Genomic DNA, 25,688 nt, shown 5'->3' on the forward strand with positions numbered 1-25,688 from the left:
TGTATAAATCAATCAGTGCCTTTGGGCTTTAGGGTGACTACAGAGAAAATTGTGACAATTTCGTTGTTTTGGCTGAAGGAAGCCATCCATGTTTTCTTCAATAGTTCTAGAAAGCTTAGAGTATAAGACATGTACAATGCTGCCAAAAAGGCAATGTAAAATTGTTACAGCATTCAGACAGACAAACTGTCCTTAACATGACTAAAAGCACCCCATATTGTGGTTAATGTATTCTTTTTAATTAGCTTTTAAACTATTTAGGTTAAAATATCTATCATTTTCCATCTCAGTTGAGTCTTTTCCACTGGCTAAAGGCCAAGGGTGTGACAAGCAATGAAAAGTTCTATCACTGAGAAACTGAGCCATACTTTAGGGTTCTGAGAGAGAGGCCTAGGAGTGTGCTTGAAATGAATATCTCACTTTTTACTACAAAATTGTCTTTCAACTGTAAAATATATTCTGACTACTGCCCTTGATTTCCCTCTCACCCTTGTTTTGAAAAACTGTAAGTAGGAAGAAGAAAAGCAATGCACATTTTAGAAACTATTCTTTTGCACCAGTGCTTCCTAGAGCCAATGCCAAGCTAGACATCTTGGTGCTCACTCAGGCAGGAAGGCAGGTGGGACCTGGCCATACTCCCATTAAGAAGCTGTACTTCAGGCTGCATGGGTGGCTCAGTGGGTTAAGCCTCTGCCTTCAAATCAGGTTATGATCTCAGGCTCCTAGGATCGAGTCCTGTATCAGGCTGTCTGCTAGGCAGGGAGCCTGCTTCTCCTCTTTCTCTCTGCTTGCCTCTCTGCCTACTTGTGATCTCTGTCAAAAAAATATTTTTTTTTTTAAAGCTGCATTTTGAGGCCGGCTATACTTAAAAGTTACCTTTTAAGCAGATTTTTTTTTTCTTTTCCCCAACTCCTGTGCGTTTAGTAGTCATGATTAAATGGTCCAGCCCTGTCACTGCCGCCGCAATAAAGTGTAGCCCCCACCGTCCGCCCACAAAGTGGCAAAGAATAATTATCAAGAAATTCCCAAGGCGACGTTGGAGCGCTGCGAAGCAGCGGCGGATCTGCAAGATCGCGGGGTCCCTCCATCTCGTGAAAAACTCCGGCACCCAACCTCAAAGACCCAGTACAGGAAGCCGGAAATTCCTCTCCCCCTTCCAGACCCAAGATGGCCCTTGGCTCCTAGCTCTAGCGTCTGGGTATAGGGCCCGAGCATCCGACATTAGGTGAGGTTACTTCTCCGTCCCCAGCCGCCAGTAAGATGCGTTGTGGATATGTCGGCGGCTAAGTCTGGGGCACGGTGCCAGCAAAGCCAAGAAGGAATGCCCAGGTTTGATAGAGGAAGCCAACAAGGCACTCTGCCTTATTCCACTGTCCCAAAGGTTTCCTTATGTGGCACGACGGGGAAGAACTCGTGGCAGCCACCACCGGCTCCAAAGAACACCGAGCTATCGGTTCCCGTCCGTTAGGAATGGGGCTAGTATCCCGGCGTCCTCTCCGCAGACGCTTGGGGGCTGGAGCCGCTCTGGCCGGCAGCCGGCGTCTCTATGGTGCCGGCCGAGGGGCGGGTAAAGGGGCGGAGCCGCCGTTCGCGCTGCGGGCTGCCGGTGGAAAGCAGAAGGTGGGCGCGGCAGAGCTCCGGGAGGGCCCGGGGTGGGAGAGGGACTGAGCGTACTCTGCGAAACTGCGTCCTGGGGTGGGAAGCCATAGCTCCTGGTTCCCGATGGGGAGGGCGTCAGGGGCGGCGAACGCGCGGGGCCCGAGAGCCAGCGGGGTGTGCTTGACGTTCGGCACTGTCCGGCGATGCCGGGATGTGCACGAAGCCCCGGCGTCTTCCTTGGGCTTCGTGGAGACTTCGAGATTCCACAGGCACCCAGTCCTCCCCTAGGCTCTGTGTCCCTGGCGTTTCCCTGGCCCAGAGAGGGGTGACGGGGATCTTGCAGGAGTTGCCCATTGCCCTCTAACAGGCACGAGAGTCCCACGCGCCCCGGGTCCCTGGAGGCGTGAATACTCTGTGACAGAGTAGTACCTTGCTTGCATGGGAAATGCGGGGTTTCTCTGACGCCAGGGCTTCCTGCCCTATTTTCTTAATCGGCATTTTAAAATTATTGCATCACACCAGCCTTAGGCAAGAATGATTTGGGAAATTTGCTGAGACTTGATATATGTTTAATGTTTATATGTTTATAATATGTTTAATATGTTATAATATGTTTAATAAAGAATTGTATGTTTTATTCCTAATGGTACATGTAGGAACTTAACATCTTATATTCCGGCTATAAAAAGTTTCTGTGAAACTGAGCAGGATTTGTGTTTCTTTCCTTTGCAAATTACTGCGTTATATTTGGCACCTGCTCTGGGTATTATAGAATTAAAAATTTAAATATATTAGGGGCGCCTGGCTGGCTCGGTCAGTGGTGTGTGTGACCTTGATCTTGAGGTTGTGAGTTCAAGCCCCGCATTCGGTGTAGAGATTACTTTTAATAATTAAAATTAAAACAATTAAATATATTAACTTCTACAGCACTGGCATTGAAAAAGACTTACTTGTAAAGCAATACTGTAGGTAGTTAATCAGATTTTGAAGTGCTTTTACCTCAGGTTTTTGTAAATATTTGTAAATATTTGTGTGAGGGGCGAGTGAAGCAGGTGTTTTGGGGGCATTTGTTTGTTTTGGCAGAAATATTTGTCTAAGATTATTAGCAAAGTGCACAGTAGTGTATAATTAAAGTAACTGGCTAATTATGTTTGCGGAGTTGAAGATTACTACTATGTATACTTAAAAGACCCCATAGTTGATGACATTCTACTATAATGGAATGCGGTGTAGAAGTTTGACCATTGTAGAAAGTGGCTGCATGTCATAGGACCTGTTATGCTATTATGAGACAAGATGTCATCCCCAAAGTAGTTTTAGTTTATAAGCTGAGAGTTGCTTACCGGCTTACTCCCTGTTTTAATGCAATGAAATATTTATTAAATACTTTCAGCACATTAGATTTTATGCATGAGAGGCTTAAAAGAAAATTATAATTACTCTTGAGGGAACTACCCAACAAAAGTAAGTATGTAGACTAAACAAAGTTATTTTACAGTTTTTGAGGTTTCAGGGTCCATTCTGTTTGTAGGGGAGGGAAGGAAGTGGCAAAAAGAAGAAAAAGGTATGAAGAAAAATGGGTATACTTGGGCGTCTTAGAGACAATAAATAAAGACAATACAATTATTAATGTTCTTTCTCCCCCTCCCCAAATGTGTTTTTTCCTTATCCTCAGAATCTAAGCCAAAGATGTTAAATCTATGCACTAATAGAGTGGAATAGATGTCAGAATTGTGTTTCTGGAGCCACAATTATACCTTTATAAAAATGGAAAGAGTATTGTGTTAGATACCTCCTACTATATAACAAGTCACCCCAAAACTTAGAGGCTTAAAACATTTAACGAACATTATCTCATTGTTTCTGTTGGCTCAGACTTCGCAAGGGCTTAGCTGGGTGATTCCAGCCCAAAGGCCCATGCAGTTGGCATCCAGATGTTTGCAGGGCTCTGGGCACTTAAAAAACTTGACTGCGGCTGAAGGATCTACTTCCATGTTCACTCATTAGCTTTTTGTTTCTCTCTCATCAAGCAAACTGCTTTATACTTTCCATTTATAAGATGCATTTTGTGTTGCCCCATTAGGTGTATGTGTTCCTCTTCACAAAGCATGATATATTTTTATAAACAATAAGGTTTTCTTTTTCAGGTCACTAAATTGGGATCACCACTTAAGTACTTGAAGTGATCTTTTGATGTTTCACTTTGCTCGTAACATATCATAAGCTACCTCATTCTTTTAGAATCTGAACTTATGTTAAACACAAGGTTAGTAACATTTAAATATATTTTGGGGTGATAAAAATTGTTCCAAGAGTAAAAGAAGGTGGATGTCATGCAGTGGCTTTAGCGTGACATCATGCAATTTGCAGTTAAGTGGATAATGACCTCTTAATATTTGTTCCTTTCTGGGATAAGATTTGAACATAAATTTATAATAAATACAGATTCGAACATAGTTTGAATGACATAGTTTGAACACAGATTCGAGCATAGTTTGAATAGTTTTCTGTTGGGCTTTTGCATAAGTGTGTCCAGCCTACATTCTTAGACCCATCCACCTGAATGGCCTTCTTTCTTCTTTGGGCTAAATTGTAGGCCACAGCTTACTGAAGGAGGGGAATGTTGCTACTAGTGTAGCACCTCTCCAGCGTGGTCATTAAGTGAGATTTGTGTGTCCCAGTTCCCATCCAGCTAAGTGGACACTGGCATCTATCCTTGGTGCAAAGGGATATTTTATAAAACTTAAAATTATATGCACTGAACCTTTAAACCGGTTGACTAAATCCATGCAAGTTTCAAGAGTTGATTTTGCAAAGTAGAAGCAAATGATTCATAATTTATGGAACTGTAAATCCTGAGGTTTATAGAAAGGTTTCATGACTTGGAGGTATCTTTTGCATTTTTTCACTTTGGTCTTGTTTGAAAGTACATTGAAGTCACTCGTTTCCTCATCCTAGAAGAATCTGTACACTTCAACCTAATCTTAGTGCTTTTCAGAACAATTTTCATTATTGCAAATGGCCAAGAATTTGAGGATTGTTGTAGACTCCGTTATCATTAATAAAACTGTTATTCTGTGCAAAGCAAGTCTTCATAATATGAAAGAATTAAAGGAATCTATAAGTTTATTTCACCTGCAGATAGAGAAATCTTTGGTACAGACTTTGCCTATGTCAACTAATACATAAATATAAAAAATTATTTTTACATTATCAATTTGACTTATAAGAATTATATAAAATTTTTAGTTTATTGATGTTATATATTATTTTTATTAATAGATATTTATAATGTTATAAGTATATTTCTACTTTTCAAAAATTACACCTTTAAGGGACTGACTTTAGCATCCTGGTCTGAGTTATTTAATGACTTCTTACTAATTTCAGAGTAGCTCTATTTGCTTTGTGGTCATAATAGGAAGACATTGGAAATGTTTAGGGAATTATGGGCACCTGGGTGGCTTAGTTGGGTAAGTATCTGGCTCTTGGTTTTTGCTCAGGTTGTGATCTCAAGGTCATGAGATCCAGCCCTGCTTTGGAGCCCAGCATCTGGCTCCACACTGGGCTTGAAGCCACTTAAGATTTTCTCTCTCTCTCTCCATCTGCCACCTTCGCCCTTGCCCTCCCCCTCACCCATCAGCTCAGGTGTTCTCTTGCTCAAGCACTCTCCCTCTTGAAGAAGAAAAGAAAAAAAAAAGAAAAGAAAATGTTTAGGGAATCCAAGAAAGGGGGGAAAAGTACTAATCATATGTAAGCCCATGGGTGAAATATAAACCAAGTCAACAGTTTTCTGTATTTTTAAAATGTGCCGTATATGTACATATTTTTTAACAAAAATTAACATTTTACATATTTTATAGACTTCCTTTTAAATTTTAATATGTTGTGTATCTTTCCATGCCAGTAAAGATGGGAATAGTTATTATAGTTACTTTTTAATGGTTGCATAATTTTGTGGCATTTATTTCACTAGTCTCATGACTAGTGACTTTGTACATAACAGTTTCTAATTTTACCTTATAATAATGCCATGCTAAATATCCATATGTAACTTTTTTTTATTTATTTAAATCTGCCTATTTGTGGGTTGCCTGGGTAGCTCAGTCAGTTAGGCAGCTGCCTTCTGCTCCTGTGGTGATCCCAGGCTCCTGGGATCGGGCACCACATCAGGCTCCTTGCTCAGCGGGGAGCCTGCTTCTCCCTCTGCCTGCTGCTCCCCGTGCTTGTACTCTCTCTCCCTCTCTTTCTGACAAATAGATTCTAAAACTTTTTCCAGAAAATAAACTAAAGATAATTTTGACCTCCTCTCTAAAAATCAACCTAGCTGAACTATATAAAAGTTTGTTTACAAATTCATGTAAATATCCCAAACTTGATAACTAAACTGATTACCAAAGCTATCAAATCATAGACATTTTCCAGGCAGCTAGTCAACAAAACTGATTCCCTTTCTTAATTTAATCAGGGAAATGTTCTATTATATTGCAAAACTCTGGTCCATGTGGATGTGACATTTTAAAACCTAGAGTTGTTGTTTTCTTTTTTTTTTTTTTAAGATTTTATTTATTGACAGAGAGAGAGATCACAAGTAGGCAGAGAGGCAGGCAGAGAGAGAGAGAGGAGGAAGCAGTCTCCCTGCTGAGCAGAGAGCCCGATGTGGGGCTCCATCTCAGGACTCTGGGATCATGACCCAAGCTGAAGGCAGAGGCTTCAACCCACTGAGCCACCCAGGAACCCCAAACCTAGAGTTTGATTAAACAGCTCTACTCTATTAAACGATGCATTGCAGGTTGAACCCATGATCCAATCTCAGTTTTCATCTGAGGATTGACTCTCTCCAGTACTACTTAGCAATTAAAGCCTAACAGATTAACTACTAGCATAGTATATTTGTGAATATGCTGTTCTTATGTAACTGAAAGAAACAGATCCCACTTTCTACAATATGTGCTGAGAAGGCCAAATACTCTCTTCCAACCTCCCTTGCAGCTAGTCATTTGATGTAGGCTCAGCCAGTTGGACACATACCCTGCCCCCCTCTAAGTATTATATGAAATCAAATAAGCAAATACTTGAGATTTTACTTATTTATTTGACAGACAGAGATCACAAGTAGGCAGAGAGGCAGGCAGAGAAAGAGGAAGGGAAGCAGGCTCCCTGCTGAGCAGAGAGCCCAATGCGATGCAGGGCTCTATCCCAGGACCCTGGAATCCTGACCTGAGCCAAAGGCAGGAGCTTTAACCCAGTGAGCCACCAGGTGCTCCAAAATAAGCAAATACTGCCAACAGTCTTCCAAGGCAGCAGCAGATAGCCCTGTCTGCACTGGTGCAGTGCCAGTGGTAGTATCTGGTGACAGGTTTAGGCAGTGGAAGCTGGGCTCAATGGTGAGGAGGTCTTCATGGGACATTTATTTATTTGTCAGAGAGAGCACACAGGCAGGCAGAGTGGCAGGCAGAGGCAGAGAGAGAAGCAGGCTTCCTGCCAAGCAAGTAGCCTGATGGATGACTCGATCCCAGCACCCCAGGATCATGACCTAAGCTGAAGGCAGTGGCTTAACTGAATGAGCCACCCAGGCATCCCTCCCAATTTCCTTTTAATACAGTGTTTTTGCATGTACTGTCCAAGTGTTTTGTTTTCCATGCACTTAAGAATCCTAACTGATACAGGATTGGAATTAAATAATAATTGTTCCTCTAATCCTGTATTATGTGTATTATATACACATTCCCCAGCCCCCCAATACACACACTGATTTGATTTCTGGTATTCACCTTTCAATACTTATGTTACTCTGCTTTTCCAAGTTGATTGTCATTAACTCTCCTCAATGAAATTTAGAAGCACTTTGTGAAGTTCCTAAAAGAAAAATCCCAGTATGATTTTATTTAGAATGATATTAAATTTATAGATTCCATTTGAGGAGAATAACACCATCAATGTTGTCTTCTTAGTCAGTAAAATGGTCTGGCTGTCTTTTGCTAGTTAAGTTCCATTAAAGAAGCAGAACTACTTTTCCTGCCAGAGTGTGGGATTTATACAGGGATTAGACATTCTATAATTGCGGGGGCTGAGAAAGCAGTCTGGGCAGACTCCTGCCTCTGAGTCCATTGTTGAGCCTGAAGTAGTTATAAGTCAGGTAGACAGACACAGTCGAGAAGGGAAAGTGGATGTGGAGAAGAGCAAGGACCAAATGGAATCTGCATTGGCTTCTCACCAACTCTGGTTTTGATGCTGGGGGTGATCTACAGGAGAGGCTAGCACTCTTGACCCTGGGATTGCACATGCAGACGCAGGATTTGGAGAAGTTGAAGGAGCTGCAGGCCAGCCCGCTTCCCGTGCCAACAAGGTGAGCTAACAGATCATATGCAAGCTCCACATGCAATAAGACAAGAACTTCACAAGGAAGGGAATTCTGGAATCTGTGCTTTTAGCTAAGCTGAGCTGACATAGTACAATTGATTGATCTTTCTGTCCTTTAATACAGGTTTATTGTTTTCTTCATAAATATTTCTTATTTAGTTTATCCCTTGGTATTTGGGTTTTTATTACCATTGTGAATATTCTTTCCCATTGATGATGGCTTGTCTGTTATAAAGATTAGTTTAGTATTTATCTTGGAATTAGCCACCATTCACAACTTAAATTCTAATGATTTTCAATGGATTCTCTTGAATCAGCAGTCATTTTCACTTGCAAACTAATGTAATTATCTTTTTGTTGCTGGTAAGGTAATGATACATTTTCTTTCCCCCTCCCTCTTCCTTTCCTTGCTTCCTTACATGGAATGAAACTGCCAGAACAATATTCTAATAGCTATATGATTTCTTTTTTTTTTTTTTAAGATTTTGTTTATTTGACAGACAGAGATCACAAGTAGACAGAGAGGCAGGCAGAGAGAGAGAGAGGGAAGCAGGCTCACTGCCGAGCAAAGAGCCCGATGTGGGACCCGATCCCAGGACCCTGAGATCATGACCTGAGCCGAAGGCAGCGGCTTAACCCACTGAGCCACCCAGGCGCCCTAATAGCTATACTATTTCTAAATTTAAGGTAATTGTCTCTTGGTTTTCATCATTTTGGTTTCTAGTAAACTAGTGTTTCCTCAGTGTTTAGTGAATATAGAAATTACTTGGTATTCATACTTGCTAAAAATGCAGATCCCAGGAATGGATATTACATTTTGCTGAATACCTTTTAAAGTATTTAATATGCAGTTCCTGCTGGATAACAGATCCAGTGTATGAAGATTTTTCATGAATTCATTCAACACTTACTGAGCACTTGGTTTGCATAAAAGGTATAGTAGTGAACAAAGTTGACTGAGTCCTTGCTCTCTGAACTATTGTTTTCCTTCCTAAAATGTGTATAGAGCATAAAGACTTGAACCAAGTCTTTTGGCTCTAAAGGTATTACTTGAACCATCATTTAAGCTTAGCTTCTTTGAGCTAACTAGGCCACTCCATTTTTCTTTTTAACCAGTTTAAAAGTGATGAATCATATTGCACTGTGGTCAGAGAATTTGGTCTGAACAGTTCCAGTTTTTAGATTGTATTAAAGTTCTCTTACAGATGAGTAAATGAGTAGTTAGCTTTTGTAAGTGTTTCATAGACATTTGGAATGTGTTTTCTGTGTAAAATATGTAATTTTAGACCTGCATATGAAATCAAACTTGTAATTATATATTATTTAGACTATCTATACCTATTTTTGGCTACTTTGGTATATTTTACATATTTTACTGCTTTGCAGTTTGTCATGTAAGCATCTTCCTTTTTTGAAGGTTCTATTTATTTATTTTTAGAGAGAGCACAAAAGTGCAAGAGAGAGCAGGTGCAGGGGGAGGGACAGAGGGAAAGGGAGAAAGATTTTCAAGGAGACTCTACTCTGAGCATGGAATCTGACTCAGGGCTCGATCCCAAAACCCTGAGTTCATGACCTGAGCTGAAATCAGGAGTCGGACACTTAACCAACTGAGCCACCCAAGTGCCCTGTAAGCATCTAACTTTACTATGACTTGAATATTTTACCCCTTTATCCCACTAAGTCTTTTGCCATGAATTTTGTATTTGATATTAATATTATCATGGATGCTTTATTTGGCTTCTATATTCTAGATATATATTTTTTCATCTCTTTATTTTGTATATTGTTGAGACTTTTTGTTTGAGATATTTTCTTGTGAACAATAACTTGGATGTTTCCTTTTGTCCCAATCTGTTTATAGATAAATTTAATACGTTCACATTTATTGTGGTATTTGTGTTTGATGTTTGGTCCCTTTTGCTTTTTTGGGAGAGTTGGGGTGACAGTAAAGTCTTTTTTTTTTTCCTTTTCTGTTTTGCTGCACTGATCAAGTTTTCTTTATTCCTCTTCTTTCTCCCTAGTAATTTAGAAGTCCGTTCCTCCATTCCTTTCCCCCCAGAAATTGTATATAGCTGTTATAATTTATAAGGCAAAACTATTGAAATTCATGACTGTCACAGAGGTGTCGTAATTTAATTTAGGTAGAATCCTAGAGTCATGATCCTTTTCTTTCAGAGGTTTATTAATGTTGCCCCACAGTATTTTGGCATTTATTTTTGGTATTAATCACATGCTGTTTTTGCAGATAACCTTTTTGGGTGAAGAGGGGCATGATCTCTATAAACTCTTGTTTTCAGAGTGCTCCTTTTACATGAAAGCCTGCTGTTGTTATTGATAATAAAGTATATACACATACACATACATATATATATATATATATTTTTTAAAGATTTTATTTATTTATTTGACAGAGATCACAAGTAGGCAGAGAGGCAGGCAGGGGGTGGGGGGAAGAAGACTCCCCGCTGAGCAGAGCGCCCGATGTGGGGTTTGATCCCAGGACCTTGGGATCATGACCTGTGCAGAAGGCAGAGGCTTTAACCCACTGAGCCACCCAAGCGCCCCTCTTTTCATTCTCTTAACATAGTCTTTCAAAGAGCATGTTCTTAATTTTGATGAAGTTCAGTTTATCGATTTTTAAAAAACAGATCGACCTTTTGATGTTGCTTCTGAAAGTTCTGCACAGTCTAAGGACCCCAAAATATTCTCTTTCCTTCCAAAATTTTTATAATTTTATGTTTTATTTTAAAGTTTGTGATCCATTTTGTCTTAATAAATGTATACTGGAGTAAAGTATGGTTTGAGGTTCATTATTTTTGTATGTGGATATCCCCTTGTTCCAGCACCATTTAGTGAAAGGACTGTCTTTTCTCTATTTTCTTGCTTTTGCATGTGTGGACCTAATTCTTTTTTTTTTAATTTCTTTTTAAAATTTATTATTATGATTATTAAATAGGCTTGATACCCAGTGTGGAGCCAAACACAGGGCTTGAACTCACAACCCTGAGATTAAGACCTGAGCTGAGATCAAGAGTCAAGTGTTCAACCAACTGAGCTGCCCAGGATCTATTTCTGATCCCACTTTCCATTTCCATCCTGTTCCATTGCTCTATTTGTCCATCCTTATACCAACACTGCATTGTCATAATTACTGCAGCTATGTAAGACTTGAAGTCAGATGGTGTAAGTCCTTCAACTTAGTTCATCTTTTTCCAAGTTGTTTTCCTGTTCTAGGTTTTTTGTGTTCCCCTATAAAATGAGTTATGGGTAGTTTTTAATTATGAAATGGTAATTGAATCATTCTTAATTCATCATTTAGTTATTCTTTAGTCGCAGAATTAAAACAATACAAAACAAAAACTTCAGGTATCACATAATATGATAACTTTAACTGGATAAATGATTTCAGTATTCTATGCCAGTTAACTACTCAGCACAGAATTATGATTACCTTTTTACCAATTAAAGTTCTGTGGTTAGAGGCAACAAAAGAAAAAGGGATTTATTGGAAGAATGCTGGGTTAGGTCATAGAAGTAAACGGTAAGCTGTAAGAGCTAAGGCAGCTCTGAGAAACTTGAAGATTGAACCTGAGGAATTAATGTCCTTAGGTTCTTTTTTTTTTAGGCTGCTCCACGTAGTGGAATCCAGGTCTGTAAGAAGAGAAAATTCTAGAAGGAAATCTGATTGGTCCAGCCTGGATCACCTTAATGACCAGATTATTTATCACCAGTCTAATCACTACTAGAAAATGATGACTCATTAGTAAATGCTAACTAATTACTACTACTGATAAGAGAAACAGAGAATTCTAATTGACCAGCTCCAGAGTTTGGGTATTGTGATGAGCAGTTTTCCTTAAAAAAGGAGATGCTGTTTTCAGAAGTCTGGAAAGTAGTTGCTGAGTACACAAACACAATAGTTGCCCACTACCATGTAGCACACATTACTGAGCAATAGAACTATTTGATGACCTCAAAGTAGTAGGTTGCAGTTGGGAGGCTTTCTTAAATTCACCTTGATAAATACTAACATGTAAACTGTTGTTCCTATAAAGCTAACCTATTCTCTTTGGGGTGCATGGCATATTGTATATAACATGTAAAAGTACAATTTTGTTATATTTGAAAGCACTAGGAGAGTAGTCTTAAATGTTCTCACCATATGCACAAAAAGGTAACTATGTGAGATGATGGAAATGTTAACGAACCTTATTGTGGTCATCAGTTGACAACATGTTTGTGTATGAAACCATCACAGTGTACATGTTAAACTTAGTAAGTGTTCTCTATTAATTATATCTCAGTGAAGCTGAGAAAAATAAAGTGAGATTACTGACAACTGTTTAAAAAAAAGAAATACCAGTTTTTACAGCTTGGTTTTCTTTTTCTTTTCTTTTTTTTCTTTAAGATTTTATTTATTTTATTTGACAGAGATCACAAGTAGGCAGAGAGGCAGGCAGAGAGAGTGGGGGAAGCAGGTTCCTCGCTGAACAGAGAGCCTGATGTGGGGATCAATCCCAGGACCCTGAGATCATGACCTGAGCCGAAGGCAGAGGCTTAACCCACTGAGCCACCCAGGCACCCCACAGCTTGGTTTTGTATTTGCGAAATTATTGCTAAGACTGTTTTGTTTAAATGTTTCATGGCATTAAGCTTGCATGGTGGTGGTATCGTAGCCAATGAGGTTTATCCAAGGTGTGATTATTGCTTATTGAAATGTTATATGCATTAACATTTTCTTCTGTGTTCTATTTTAGGGTGACTGGGAATGTAAATAAGAATAAGCTGTTTGTTTCCTGATGGCTTTTAGTATATACTGACATACTGTCTGTGATGGCGTCTGAGGCTGAGAAGACCCATGCTTTACTCCAGTCTTGTAGCACAGAGTCTCTTATTTCCAGCCTTGGTCTGGGGATGTTTTGCCTAGTAGCCGACAGACTTCTTCAGTTTTCCATAATTCAGCAAAATGACTGGCTTCGAGCCCTCTCAGATAACGCCATACATTGTGTGATTGGCATGTGGTTGTGGGCAATCGTCATTGGCGTCAAGAAGACAACTGACTTTGGAGAAATCATTTTAGCTGGATTTTTAGCCTCTGTTATTGATGTAGACCACTTTTTTCTAGCTGGATCTTTATCTTTAAAGGTAAGAAACATATATGTTTAATATTTCTGGTCTTTAATTTCTTTAGCACTGTTATATTGATCTTCATAGCATCCTTTTAGAGCTAGAGAAGATTATCCTTATTTTAAAATAAGGAAGCCCATTCATCCAGTTGTTTTTTGTTTTTTGTTTTTTGTTTTTTGTTTTTTTTGAGCACTTAGTACTTCCCTGAAGGCAAACACAGACATGTTGCTAATCAAGTCATTGGCATCACCAAGTGCCAAGGATGCATACAGAGCTAAGGACTCAGTAAATGGACCTGAGGAGTTCTGTGCTGACTTTACAGAGGATGGTACATAGCCAAGTCTTAAAGGACACATTAATCAACTGGCTTAAAGTAATGGGGATCATTCTCCGGGCTCTCCTGGGTCTTTTTTCACTGTTCTTTCTTCAGGACCACACTTATAATTTCCCCCTTATTCTTCATGTTTCACAGTTAGTATGTGGCTTCTTAGTGTTCCCTAACAGGAGAAGAGCTTTAAGATGATTCTTAGTCCTGGAGAATGACTTCAGTGGATTCATTCCCCAGTCCCTTGTGGGGCCAAAAGTGTGCATTTCCATGGGCTGATTAGGGCACAGTCTCTGGTGGAGAACGTTGATGAGTTTCGATGAGGTGTTTAGCTATACGGTGACCTGTTGGCTTTGCAAATGAACTAAGCCTGAAATACAGTTCAGATAATATTCTCTGTCAACAGATTTTCCTACCTTTTCTGTGTTTATGATCTGTAAACACACACAGAGCAAGGACTTTGCTTTATTCACCACTGGCCTGGAACAGTGCCTGGCTCATCTAGTAGGCATTCAGTAGATTACTTGTTGAATGAATGAGAAATGATCATTTCTTCCTTTTAGGTGTCACATACCAGGTATTTCTCAGAGGTTGTCTTACTGAAAAACTTAATCAGTAAGGAATCAGTAATTCCTGATTAAAGACAAATTAATAACATGTATTTGAGATTGGAATCAGAAGACGTGAGTTTGAATCCTAGTACTTGGTGTTAACAGAGTGCTTTCTTCTTTAAGTCTCAATGTCCTCATCTGTAAAGTGTAGGTTCTGTCATTGCTTACCTCACAGGGCGCTCATGTGTGTTAAATGGGCATGTTAACGGACAGACCCCAACAAATAGTTCACAGTCAATGTTAGTAGAGATTGGGATAAGCTATGACGCATCATAAAAAGTGTGGTTCATAAATGCATTCATCTAGAACTTAGTGTAATTTAAAAAAAAACATTTAGGCTCCATACTGTATTTATTCTTTGATTCACTTAGAAGCAGTAGTGTTGACAATATAAGCCAGAGAGACAAATTCAGTCTCCCCCTTACCCCCTCTACAACCTGGGGAAGCTACTTGGCCTCTGTGAGCCACAGCTTCCCCCTCTGTGAAATAATCCCTAACTCATACAACTGATACAGGGATTAAATGAGATAGTGCATATTAGGGTAGCACAGTGCTGGTATTGATCCTTTTTTTTTTTTTAATGAAATCTGAACATTTTTTCACATTAACCATAAGATTGTATGTGATCATTAGTAATAAATACCAAAACTAAAATAAGTGTTTATGATACTAAGGTTTTTTTTGTTAAGATTTTATTTATTTATCTGACAGAGAGCACAAGTAGGTGGAGAGGCAGATAGGCAGAGAGAGAGGAGGAAGTATGCTCCCCAGCGAGCAGAGAGCCTGATGTGGGGCTCAATCCCAGGACCCTGAGATCAGGGCATGAGCCAAAGGCAGAGGCTTTAACCCACTGAGCCACCCAGGCGCCCCAATGATACTAAGTTTTAAGTTTCTATTGTTCCTTCCATTTATCAGTGATCTATTTTTACTTCCTTGATTTTATAATCATGTCCTTTTCTTCTTTCATTTTTCATTATTTTTCTATGAATGAAAAATCTGGATTGAGATTTTACACATCAGACAACAAACAGAAATTTCTTGTTTCTTCTTTAGCATCTATTAATTTAAATAGACTTCACAAATGAAAGTATAAAGAGTCAGTGTAACTCAAACATCCAGAACATAACTTCAGCTTCAGACTGTTGCTCTCTTCCAAGTTAGGGCTTACCACAGGCTTCTTCGCCCTACGCTGCTGTTGAGGAGCCTGGTTCAGTGTGGGTGTGCGAGGAAAAACCAAGGTGGAGACAAGGTTGGAATAACAATATAGAAATGTGGGTGGTTCATGATCCCAGGGTCAGGGGATAGAGCCCCACATTGGGCTTCTTGCTCAGCGGGGAGCCTGCTTTTCCTTCTGCTGCTCGGTGTTTGTGCCCTCTCTCTCTGACAAATAAACAAATAAAATCTTAGGGAAACAACCTAACAATGCAGAAATGTTATGTGTTCTGCCAAAGTAGAAATAAAACAGCTAAAAATAGGGAGAAGGAAGAAGAATGTAGCATAAACTCTTTGATATTCAGTCAGTAGGTGAGAGGTAAAGACCCTGGTTTAAGGATCGTGTGACTGCGCATGGTGGCAAGGTACAGTCTCTTTAATAGACAGATGCCTTGTATTTTAATGGTGGGAAGTTATGCCTCTAGTTTTGTTGTTGTTGTTGTTGTTTTTAATAAGGACCGATTTTTTTTCTCCTCCTTTTCTTCTTTACCACCTAGTGTCCAAATGATTTCTCCCCCTTCGTTTTTGCCATCTTCTCCCTCAGAACCAATGCCTTTTAAAGCCTTGAATTATTCACACTTTTAAGTCCTTGCTTTGTAGCCAGTGCTCTGATCAACTAGGACCCTTTCCAGTGTTTCTCTTTCTAGTGGTAATTATAGATCAGTCTTAGGTCCCTTCATCTTTCCTGGCTTGTGGTGGAAGTGTGAGAGAAAGTGCACTGATGTAGTCTGTATTTTAATACTTGAGAGTGAAGTTTTGGGCACCCTCTGACTTGTGTCTATGCTGAGTGGGGTTTGGTATAGTTTTATTTGCCCTTGTCTGTAATGTTTTTGAGGATGTGTGGGGAGATTTGGTTTAGACAATCTTCTGCCCTTAGCTTCCTTTTTTTTTTTTTTAATACACATATAATATATTTTTATCCCCAGGGGTACAGGTCTGTGAATCACCGGGTTTACACACTTCACAGCACTCACCATAGCACATACCCTCCCCAATGTCCATAACCCCACCCCCCTTTCCTCACCCCCTCCCCCTAGCAACCCTCAGTTTGTTTTGTGAGATTAAAAGTCACTTATGGTTTATCTCCCTCCCAATCCCATGTTGTTTCATTTATTCTTCTTCTATCCCCTTAACCCCCCCTTTTCTTAGCTTCCTTTTTATGTAAAAATTATCTTATTGAAAATTAGCCTTGGGACGCTTGGGTGGCGCAGTTGGTTGGACGACTGCCTCCGGCTCAGGGCGTGATCCTGGAGTCCCGGGATCGAGTCCCACATCGGGCTCCCAGCTCCATGGGGAGTCTGCTTCGCTCTCTGACCTTCTCCTCGCTCATTCTCTCTCTCACTGTCTCTCTCTCTCAAATAAATAAAATAAAATCTTAAAAAAAAAAAAAAAAGAAAATTAGCCTTTTAGAGTATGTGAGGACAAAACCTCACTCAAGAATCATTCAGGGATTAACCCTGAAATTTTCATTTGTTAAGTTATTGATTACATTTTTTATAATGGTTTAACATTTTTACTGGAGTTTAACTCAGCTTTATAATAATTTTTTAAAATAATAGACTCTTTCTAAATGTTTAAGTACATTCTGAAAATATTTAAGGCTAGTATAAAATGGTTACAACAAAAACATTTCCCTTTCATGTCTTTATTAATAGAAGAATATTTTATTCACTTGTGAGATTTTTTCCAATGTTTAGAGGCCCAGATAATTCCCTAAAACCAAATTTACACAAACCACACATTTGGGATATAAATTACATTTGTATTGTGACTTTACTAAGCAAATAATAGGAAACTTTACAAAATTAATCACCATGTTCTTGAGATCTTCAGAGAATTTCCCCCTCACTTTTCTTTGCTTTATAAGTAACAGACTTAATATATGTATTCAGAGGTGACACAGAAAATGTTTCCATTGTATTTCTAATAGACTCTTAGAAAATGTTTTAGAATATTAAGAAGCATCTACCAAATTTTGTTTGCCAAGAAGGAAATGATGCTAGCTACTGCTCTCCCCGGCAGGCTGCTTTGACTCTTCCACGAAGACCTTTTCTTCACTGCTCTACTGTCATTCCAGTTGTGGTTCTGACGCTGAGGTTTACTATGCACCTTTTCAAGCTCAAGGACTCATGGTGCTTTCTTCCCTGGATGTTATTTATATCCTGGACATCACATCATATCCGAGATGGAATTCGTCATGGCCTGTGGATATGCCCATTTGGAAAAACCTCTCCTTTGCCATTCTGGCTTTATGTTGTCATCACCTCCTCTTTACCTCACATCTGTTCATTCATTATGTATTTCACAGGGACCAGACAAATGATGTCTTCAAAACATGGGATCCATATTGATGTCTGAGCTAACCGTATGCCAGGCTTCAAGAAGCAGATGGTTCTGATAATGACAATTAAGGGGAGCTAACACTATCAAGTGAATTTTTAACAATATATTATATTAATTATTATAATTCCTGAATCTTCTTGCTCAGGAGGCATGTACGCTTTTTAAAAAATTGTATTAAATTATATATTTGTTTTAATTCTACTTCTCTCTTCTATAACACACTAGTACAATATTAGAGTTTGATTTATCCCATGAGAGATTTTGTTTGTTTCTTCTGTTTACCTGGCTCTACTAATAGATCCTAGTAGATTCAGATCCTGTTAAGTTTTCGGTATGCGTTTCAGGATGAAAAACAGATCAAATCATAGGGCTACTAATTTGCAAAAAGTCACATTTGTAGCCACATTTTCCTGAGATTCTGCAACAGTGCAACAGCCAACATAAATGAGATCGTGCGTAAGATGTAGAGTGAACACTCCCATTTCTGTATTTCATGTATATTGGTCCTGATGACAGTGTGATTGGCCACATACTTCAGTACGTTGCAATTACTGGCAGAATCCTTTTCCGCACCCTTGTGAGAAATCATTATAATACCCATACGAGATAGTAACGAACCGTAGATCTAGATGATTGTTTCAGGAATCACTTTAGGAAATAATTATTGTAATATGTTGACTGTAGTAACATCCTGCTCAAGTATTATTTTTTTAGTATCTTTGTCCAAAAATCTCATGTGTTACAGTTTTAACTGTTCTGAAAAAGTAACTAAATTTGACAAAATATTTGTTAAAAGTTAACAAAATATTGATACTTGGCTTATAACCATGTAATTTGAACTGACACAAAAAAGGACTTAACCAGTTTCTTCAAATGTAAAATCCTGAATGTGCCATTAAAATTGTTTTAGTTGCTGCCAATTTGTTTACACACTATTTTAAAGTGTATCGGTTAAATAATTTTTAAAATACCTGCCTGATACTGAGAAACAAAACATAGGTTTTTCAAAATGAAGGATTTTTAGGAAATTTGCTTTTGCCTTCCTTCTTGCAGGTTGATCTCTTAAAAATGATAACCTTTATTAGAGAAAGAAAATTTAGTTGCTGTAAAATTTTACATTTTCAGTTTAATATTCCTTTGATATAAAAGTCAGTGTCCTAACAGCACTTGCTTTTTTTTTCAGTATCCTATGTACCATTTGCTGTCTTTAGATTTTCTTACACATTTGTGATTTGTAATGCTAGTGATTGTGTGCCTTATTCTCCAAGAGATGCTGAAGCAATGCCTTATCCAAAGCATATTTTTCTTATTTATTAAGTTAAACAGAGCTCTGTAAATTGTTGTAAAGGTTCACACTCTTTAGTTTTTCTTTTTGTTGTTAACCAATTAGTTGCAATCAATTATGTTTTAGAATCTATTAGATTGTAAATCTAATAGATCTTTCATGAGCAATGATTGTGTCAGTTTGTTTGGTATAATGAGTATTATATAGTGGGGGCAAATTTGAATAAGGTAGAGATTTTTTAAGGATATAATTTCAGAAATCAATGGAAATAAAGCATATATCTTGTATCACCTTTTCTAAGTTATAAAACTCTACTTCTGTCTTTCTCCGTATCAAACCAGGGAATACCGTTAAAATATAGGGCCTTATTTAAGATCGTCACTCTGGCATTTTGGGGACTGTCCTCTAACTTTTTGTACTAGATGGGAATTCACTTTGCCCATGACTCCTTACTCAAAACAATAACTACAGATTTTAAGTGTGGGTTTATCCTTGTTCCTTTCTCTACCGTCAGAAATGCTCCTTGTCCTCTAAATGGTCTATAACAGCTGTGGTTGTATCCTCTAGAAATAGAACAGCCAATTTCCCATGCCACCATTTTGCTTTTTTTTTTTTTTTCTTATTTAAAAAGTTTGTGTCAATACATTATATTGAAGATTGGATTCTATCTTGTTTGCATGTAGGTGTTTTCTCTAGCCACTAGATGTCCTCCATTCGCTTAATGGAGGCTGGTCCACTGACCTGACCTTACAATCTACTATTTTCTTGAGGCATGTTAGTTACGCTAACTACTCAGAAGAACTACCACCATTGAACTGTTTTCCACTCATCCTCAAGCCTAGTTTCCTTTAAGTGGTGGGCTGAGTTAAAACTCCCACGTATCCTCCCTCACCTCCTGTCTTCAACCTGGGCAGCTACCATTACTACCTCCAATCAGGCGGACACTCCCCGGCTCCTTTTCCTTTTGACAATTACTTAGTTTTTCCCATTTTCCCAACTAAAGAGGAGAGGAAATAGGGGCTATTCTGGTCCTGGCTCACTGCTCTCATGGCTAAACCTTTTATCCACCGTAGGTATCAGTTTTCTTTCATTTGATATCCCAATATATTACTCATTCTCAATCTTATCCTCACAGGCTACTCTCTCAGACTCACTTTCACTTTCTTTGATGATATGAGCAGCTCTTTTTTCCTTTTATTCCAACCCTTGATTTTACCCTCAGGCATCAGATGACTCACCTAAAAATTTCCATCTTCTTCTAACCACTGACTCATCACCGCATCACATCAGCCATGCACTAGTACAACAGTCCTCCGTACCTCTTTGGAGGACATTGCTAATTTCTGAGATCTCAGACATTGACTTTTTCTAGGTCACTGGTTCTCAAACTCTAACATACATGAGAATCATCTGTAAGACTTGTTAGAACAGGAGTTCCTTGAGACCTTCCTCCAGAGTTTTGACTCCATAGGTCCCAAGAACTTGCATTTCTAAAAAGTTCCCAGTTGATATTGTGAAAAGTGAAATGAAATGGGGTCCCTTGTGTCAGGGGGTTTTAAAATGCAGCCGGGAGTCCTTGAAGGAGGTAGGCCTTTTGCATGTCCTTACTGGTGGAACCATGAACTTTTGAACTGGGCCAGACAGCAGATATTCCAAGGACTCAGACTGAACACCTGCAGCTTGCTATAGTAAGAGACTTTGCTTAGCGATAGCCTTAGTAACTAATTATATTGAGTCAAGAGTAGCTTTCTGCCCTCAAAACCAATAAAAAATTCTTTGTAAACAACCTATACAAACTTTACTTTTTTGCTTTAAAAACCTGACTTTGCTCTCTAAAGGGACACTATTTGGGTTACTATCCAAATTTGTGTATCTTGAATTGTAATTATTTAATCCCAAATAAACATCCTTTCTTAATTATTGCCTCCTGACAATTTTAGGTTGACCGTAGAACGCTGCTGTTCAGGAACCACACTTTAAGTACCATGACTCTAGGACCCATCTTGTTTCTTTTTTTTTTTTTTTTTAAGATTTTATTTATTTATTTGACAGATCACAAGTAGGTAGAGAGGGTGAGAGGAGGAAACAGTCCTGCTGCTGAGCAGAGAGCCCGATATGGGGCTCGATCCTAGGACCCTGAGATCATGACCCGAGCTGAAGGCAGAGGCTTTAACCCACTGAACTACCCAGGTGCACCCCCATCCTGTTTCTTTAATTTCATTCCCTTTCTCCTCTTTCTTGAACCAAGTCTTTGCCTTATCAATATCTTTCGTTTTTCCTAGCCTTCTTTTGCCCCCAGGTCCATCCAGTCTTGTGCTAGGTACATTTAACTGTGTTCCTATCTTACCTATGCAGTGCTGGAGGTCATCGTTTACTGTTTCAACATTCCAATGCCCAGCTGTCCTCGTGCACTATCCAATTAGCCGACCCAGAATAATCCACATAGTCTGCTTTCCCTAGTTCTACTTGAGGCTGCACGTCTCTAAAGTTGTTACAAAACCCTGCTGACTCAGACTGCTACCTAACTTCAGCTGTGCATTTAATAATACTTTGCTCACTACCGAACAATTTTTTTTTCAAATATGGTACCAGAAGGGACAAGTCTCAGAGTATCTGCCCCTATTAGATCCAGCCCGAGCCAAGAAGCTCACAACATTCCACTGATCTGAGAAATTTGTATTGATAGTCAATCTCCACAGTTAATTTGCACTTTGCATAAACCCACGGCATTGCCACGTGTGTCCCCTTGACATTTTTTTTTTAAGGTTTATTTATTTATTTGACACAGAGATAAAGAGTAAAAGGTAGGCAGAGCGAGAGGGAGAAGCAAGCTCTCCACTGAACTGGACATTTCTTTACTTCCCAGGAGTAATGATGCTAATTTAAGTGTTTCTGAGGCATTTTGCCCTTTGTCTGACCTTGCAAGGAGTTTATTGGCTTACATACCCAGCAGCGCTAAGTAAGGTTGTTTCAACGTCTGGCAACAAGAAGGGGATGTCAAATTCAAGCTCTAACATTCATTCCGATCCCCCTCAGTACTCTCTTTGAGCTTTCAAAGAAAGCACCCATCTGAATTCACACACACTTTCTCATTATTTATCTATTATTATGAATATTTGAGAATCATTTCTCAAGTGTTCCTTTGACTTCATTCAAGCCCCACCCAGGTTCCTAAGTCAGCAATACTCTCTTTGAGCTTTCAAAGAAAGCACCCATCTGAATTCACACACACTTTCTCATTATTTATCTATTATTATGAATATTTGAGAATCATTTCTCAAGTGTTCCTTTGACTTCATTCAAGCCCCACCCAGGTTCCTAAGTCAGCAACATTGGTGCCATGCACATAACGTGGAAAGGAAGACAGAGAGAACATTCTCCCGAGCTCTCTGGGTGATGCTAAATCAAGTATAATACGTGGGCTAGTGGTTATGAAACTGACCGCACGCAGGTATAACATGCCTAAATGACACAGGGCATACCTTACTACCCTCGGCTTTTGCCCGAGGTCACAGGGAATGCTTGGAGCTTCTTAGAGTCCTCATGAGAGACTCTGCTATAAAGGGCCTCCTTGTGTGCTCTAGAGGCTCTGCTCTTCCTGGAGACGTGCGTGTAAATACCACCCTTCTAGCTTCCTGGACTGCTGTGGCTGTTTGCCCAGAGTCTGCAACAATCGTCCCTCAGTGCTGGGCCTGGTCTCCTCGCCAGCAGCGACTCTAGGGTTTCTCTAGATGCTAAGCAGATTGGCACAGGACGGCTCTTTGTCAGTCTGGCTTCGTGAAGGGTGGCATGGAGCCCAGACTAATCTGGAAGGGGCTCTGCCGTTTCTCAGGTGTGAGACCCAGAGCTAATCCCTTTGCAAGCTCTCTGCTTCGATCTTCACCTATGGATCCGAGGGAGAGGGGATTAAAGTAAACCTCAGGGGAACCTTCGAAAAGGTAAAAATACTACAAAAGAGTGAGAAGAAGAGAGATGGAAAGCCTGTCCACTCGGCCTGCTCAGGGTTTATAGGGTGCGTGCCTGTGTGTGTCCCGAATTACTCTTCTTTTGCTGCTGTAACAAATTACCATTTATTTAGTGACTAAGTGTATTATCTACAGTCCTGCATGTCAGAAATCCAAAACAGGCCTCCATGGGTTAAAATCAAGGCATCAGCAGGGATGAGGTCCATCTGAGCTCCTAGGGAAGAATCCGTACCTTGGATCCTTCAGCATCTAGATGGCCACCTACAGCCCTTGGCTAGTGGCCCCCTTATTCCGGCTTTAAAGTCAGCAATGTTAGGTCAGTTTTTTCTTCACGTGTGTCTTTCTGATCATCTTTCCATTGTCACCTCTCTCTCAGGCCACAGCTGGGATGATTCTCTGATTTAGGGACGCGTGTGATTAGCTTTGTCCCAGCTGGTCAATCCAGGCGATATACCCCATCTCACGGTTCTTTATCACCTTTGCAAAGCCTCTGCTGCCATGTAGGGTAATCTAGTCACAGGTCCCAGGGATTAGATGTGGAGATCTTTGGGGGCCATTCTTCTGCTTATCCCTAGAGATTTTTAACTATTGTTTTGTTGCTGGTGCTTTTGTTTAACATGAGCTGGCGGAACACCTCTCACACACTTAAGACTGCTCTCCTGAATCCCGTGCACTGGACCAGAATCTAGCCTTGATGTCTTTGGACAAGTCCCATGTCCTTTTTGAGCCAATGAGAAACGGGCCAAATGCCTTCCAAGACTCTCTTCCTGCTCTAACCTTCTATAATCCCAGCTTCTTGTCCCAAAAATGGCTCCTCTGTTCTGGGGAGATAGCCGCCAACTTGTCTCACCAGAGTTATGTTTGTTTTTGGGAAAATAATGTCCCCATTTCCTTTGCTATTGACACTACGGTTCTATTTGTCATCCATTTTCTCCATGTAGAACTGTTGAATCTTTGTACAAACTCTTTCTCTATTCTCCATGAAAAAAAAAAAAGATTTAAATTTGTAAAAGCCTTGGCCAATTAAGCATCCATAGTTCATTTGGGAAAAATGGATACAGTACTTGCCGTCATACAACACTGGTTCAGTTGGTCCCTGAACAAGTGTTTAATGTTTCTACTCGATAGCAGGCCTTTTATTAAAAAGTAATGTTCTGGTTGCCTGGGTGGCTCAGTGGGTTAAGCATCTGCTTTCATCTCTGGTCATGATCCCAGGGTCCTGGAATCGAGTCCCACATCAGACTCCTTGCTCAGTAGGGAGTCTGCTCGAGATTCTCTCTCTCCCTCCCCCTCTGCTCCTTGCCTTGCATGTTCTCTGTCTCTCAAATAAATAAGTGAATCTTAAAAAGTAAAATGAATTAGGACATATTTGGGCACTTACCACTTACAATCAGTTAAAGTAAAATGCTCAGCTGAGGCAAATGATAGCTTGGGATAGTAGCCCCAGGATATTGGTTATGGAGCAACCAGTGCAGAGATATGTTAATGGAAGGGATAGGACTTTCTCATCACACCAGCAGTTCAAATGGGAATTAACCTTCGGGTGCTGAACCATTTTGGCCCTTACCTTTCTTCCCCAACCTTACTGGTTGCTGAGTAGCAATACCTGGGCAGAGGAGGCAAGGACAGGGACCAAATCTACACATCACCACAAGGCACCTGTGAGGCTCGAGACATGATTATTTCTGTAGGAAGGTGCCAGAGCAGAGCATGGGGTGAAGGCATGCTATGGGGAGAAGGTTACCAAAAGGGAGGCAGAAGCAGGAAAAGGTGGCAAATGACGCCTGCCCGAGGATCCCTCTGAAGACCCAGGGAGAAAGCCCTGCAGGAGGCTTGGGGAACAAGGCCTTGTCCAGAGAAAGAATGGCTCACACAGTGTGTGTTCACTTTGAAGAAGAATGTGAGGAAGTACCAGGGAGATTGATAGATTGAGTTACTCCAGAGGTTACTAGACTTTCTTGGCTTACAGTTGGTGTTCTTAATGTCAGGGATTTTTTCCCCGTACCACTAGGCCAAAAGAAATATCAAACAGCTCCTGTTGTTTAGTTTGATCCAAATGACTTAAGAATTGTTGAGTGGTGTCCAACACCTTCAATAATTTAGAATATCCCACATCTCCCCTAAGAGTTTACCTTAGCACCCTGGGGTGCCTTGGTACACAGTTTAGGATTTCTTAGTAATTTAAATGCAATGGCAGCCTTCTTTCTGAGGGCTGTGGTGCTGGGAAGCATCCTTCCCTGACAAGACCAAGACGCAACTGGAGACCTGTAAGGGGTTGTCTTGACTTTGCCCCACTTGAGCGAATAACAAAGGACTCATCCTAAGGGACAGAGAAAGATGGACCGACCCTACCACAGGAAGTAATATTGAAATGGTTGTTTCTCTTTCTTCATTCCTCCACCAGCATGGGTTTCTTGAGGGCAGGGTCATTGTCTACATCTCTTCCGTAGGGCTGTGCTCAGTGCAAGGTGGAAACTCAGACATTCTGTTGAATAAATGAATGACTGGATGGTTATATTTACTTCATCCTTCCCTATTTTTTTAGAAGATAAGAGCTGACATGTCCTAGATAGTTCTACCTCAGGAATCTTCCCTGAAATGTCAGCCAAAAGAAAGAAAACAAAATTATTCAGGTTCAAAGCCAGCAGCAAAGACCTGATAGGAGCTTAAAATTTCATTTTTTCTCCACCTTAAGGGAAATGTAAGGGGGAAAGGTGAACTAGGAGTATAAAAACAGGAAAAAGAAAGATAGACATTACTGTTTTACTATTTAAGATTGTGGACCTTTTTCTTGATGCTTTTGAAGAAAAGAATAGCTAAATTATTGGGATGGTTTGAGAACAGACTAGCTCTGAGAT

At 39.9% G+C, this 25,688-nt stretch overlaps 1 protein-coding gene across 5 annotated transcripts; it reads left to right on the plus strand.

Moving 5' to 3' along the window:
- Nucleotides 1-1,158: 1,158 nt before the first annotated feature.
- On the plus strand, nucleotides 1,159-19,177 carry TMEM267 (transmembrane protein 267). 5 transcript variants are annotated; one of them, XM_044232325.1, is made up of 5 exons: nucleotides 1,159-1,225; nucleotides 3,747-3,865; nucleotides 7,851-7,948; nucleotides 12,720-13,107; nucleotides 17,260-19,177. In XM_044232325.1, exons 4-5 carry the CDS (start codon nucleotides 12,796-12,798, stop codon nucleotides 17,593-17,595), a joined length of 648 nt encoding a protein of 215 aa, XP_044088260.1. In that variant the 5' UTR covers nucleotides 1,159-1,225; nucleotides 3,747-3,865; nucleotides 7,851-7,948; nucleotides 12,720-12,795; the 3' UTR covers nucleotides 17,596-19,177. The 5 variants fall into 5 exon arrangements, with proteins under 5 accessions (XP_044088260.1, XP_044088250.1, XP_044088262.1 ...); XM_044232315.1 differs by lacking the exon at nucleotides 1,159-1,225 and adding an exon at nucleotides 1,582-1,620; XM_044232327.1 differs by lacking the exons at nucleotides 1,159-1,225; nucleotides 7,851-7,948 and adding an exon at nucleotides 1,582-1,620.
- The last annotated feature ends 6,511 nt before the right edge of the window (nucleotides 19,178-25,688 follow it).

The sequence above is a fragment of the Neovison vison genome, chromosome 1 (genome assembly GCF_020171115.1).
Source record: "Neovison vison isolate M4711 chromosome 1, ASM_NN_V1, whole genome shotgun sequence".
In the NCBI taxonomy this organism is placed as follows: domain Eukaryota; kingdom Metazoa; phylum Chordata; class Mammalia; order Carnivora; family Mustelidae; genus Neogale; species Neogale vison.

What these genes read in the sequence shown, in the direction of transcription:
- TMEM267 (XM_044232325.1), top strand. Translation starts at nt 12,796, where the DNA reads ATGGCGTCTGAGGCTGAGAAGACCCATGCTTTACTCCAGTCTTGTAGC. An exon ending in CTGGATCTTTATCTTTAAAG is followed by an intron (nt 13,108 to 17,259) that starts GTAAGAAACATA and finishes TCTCCCCGGCAG; the next exon opens with GCTGCTTTGACTCTTCCACG.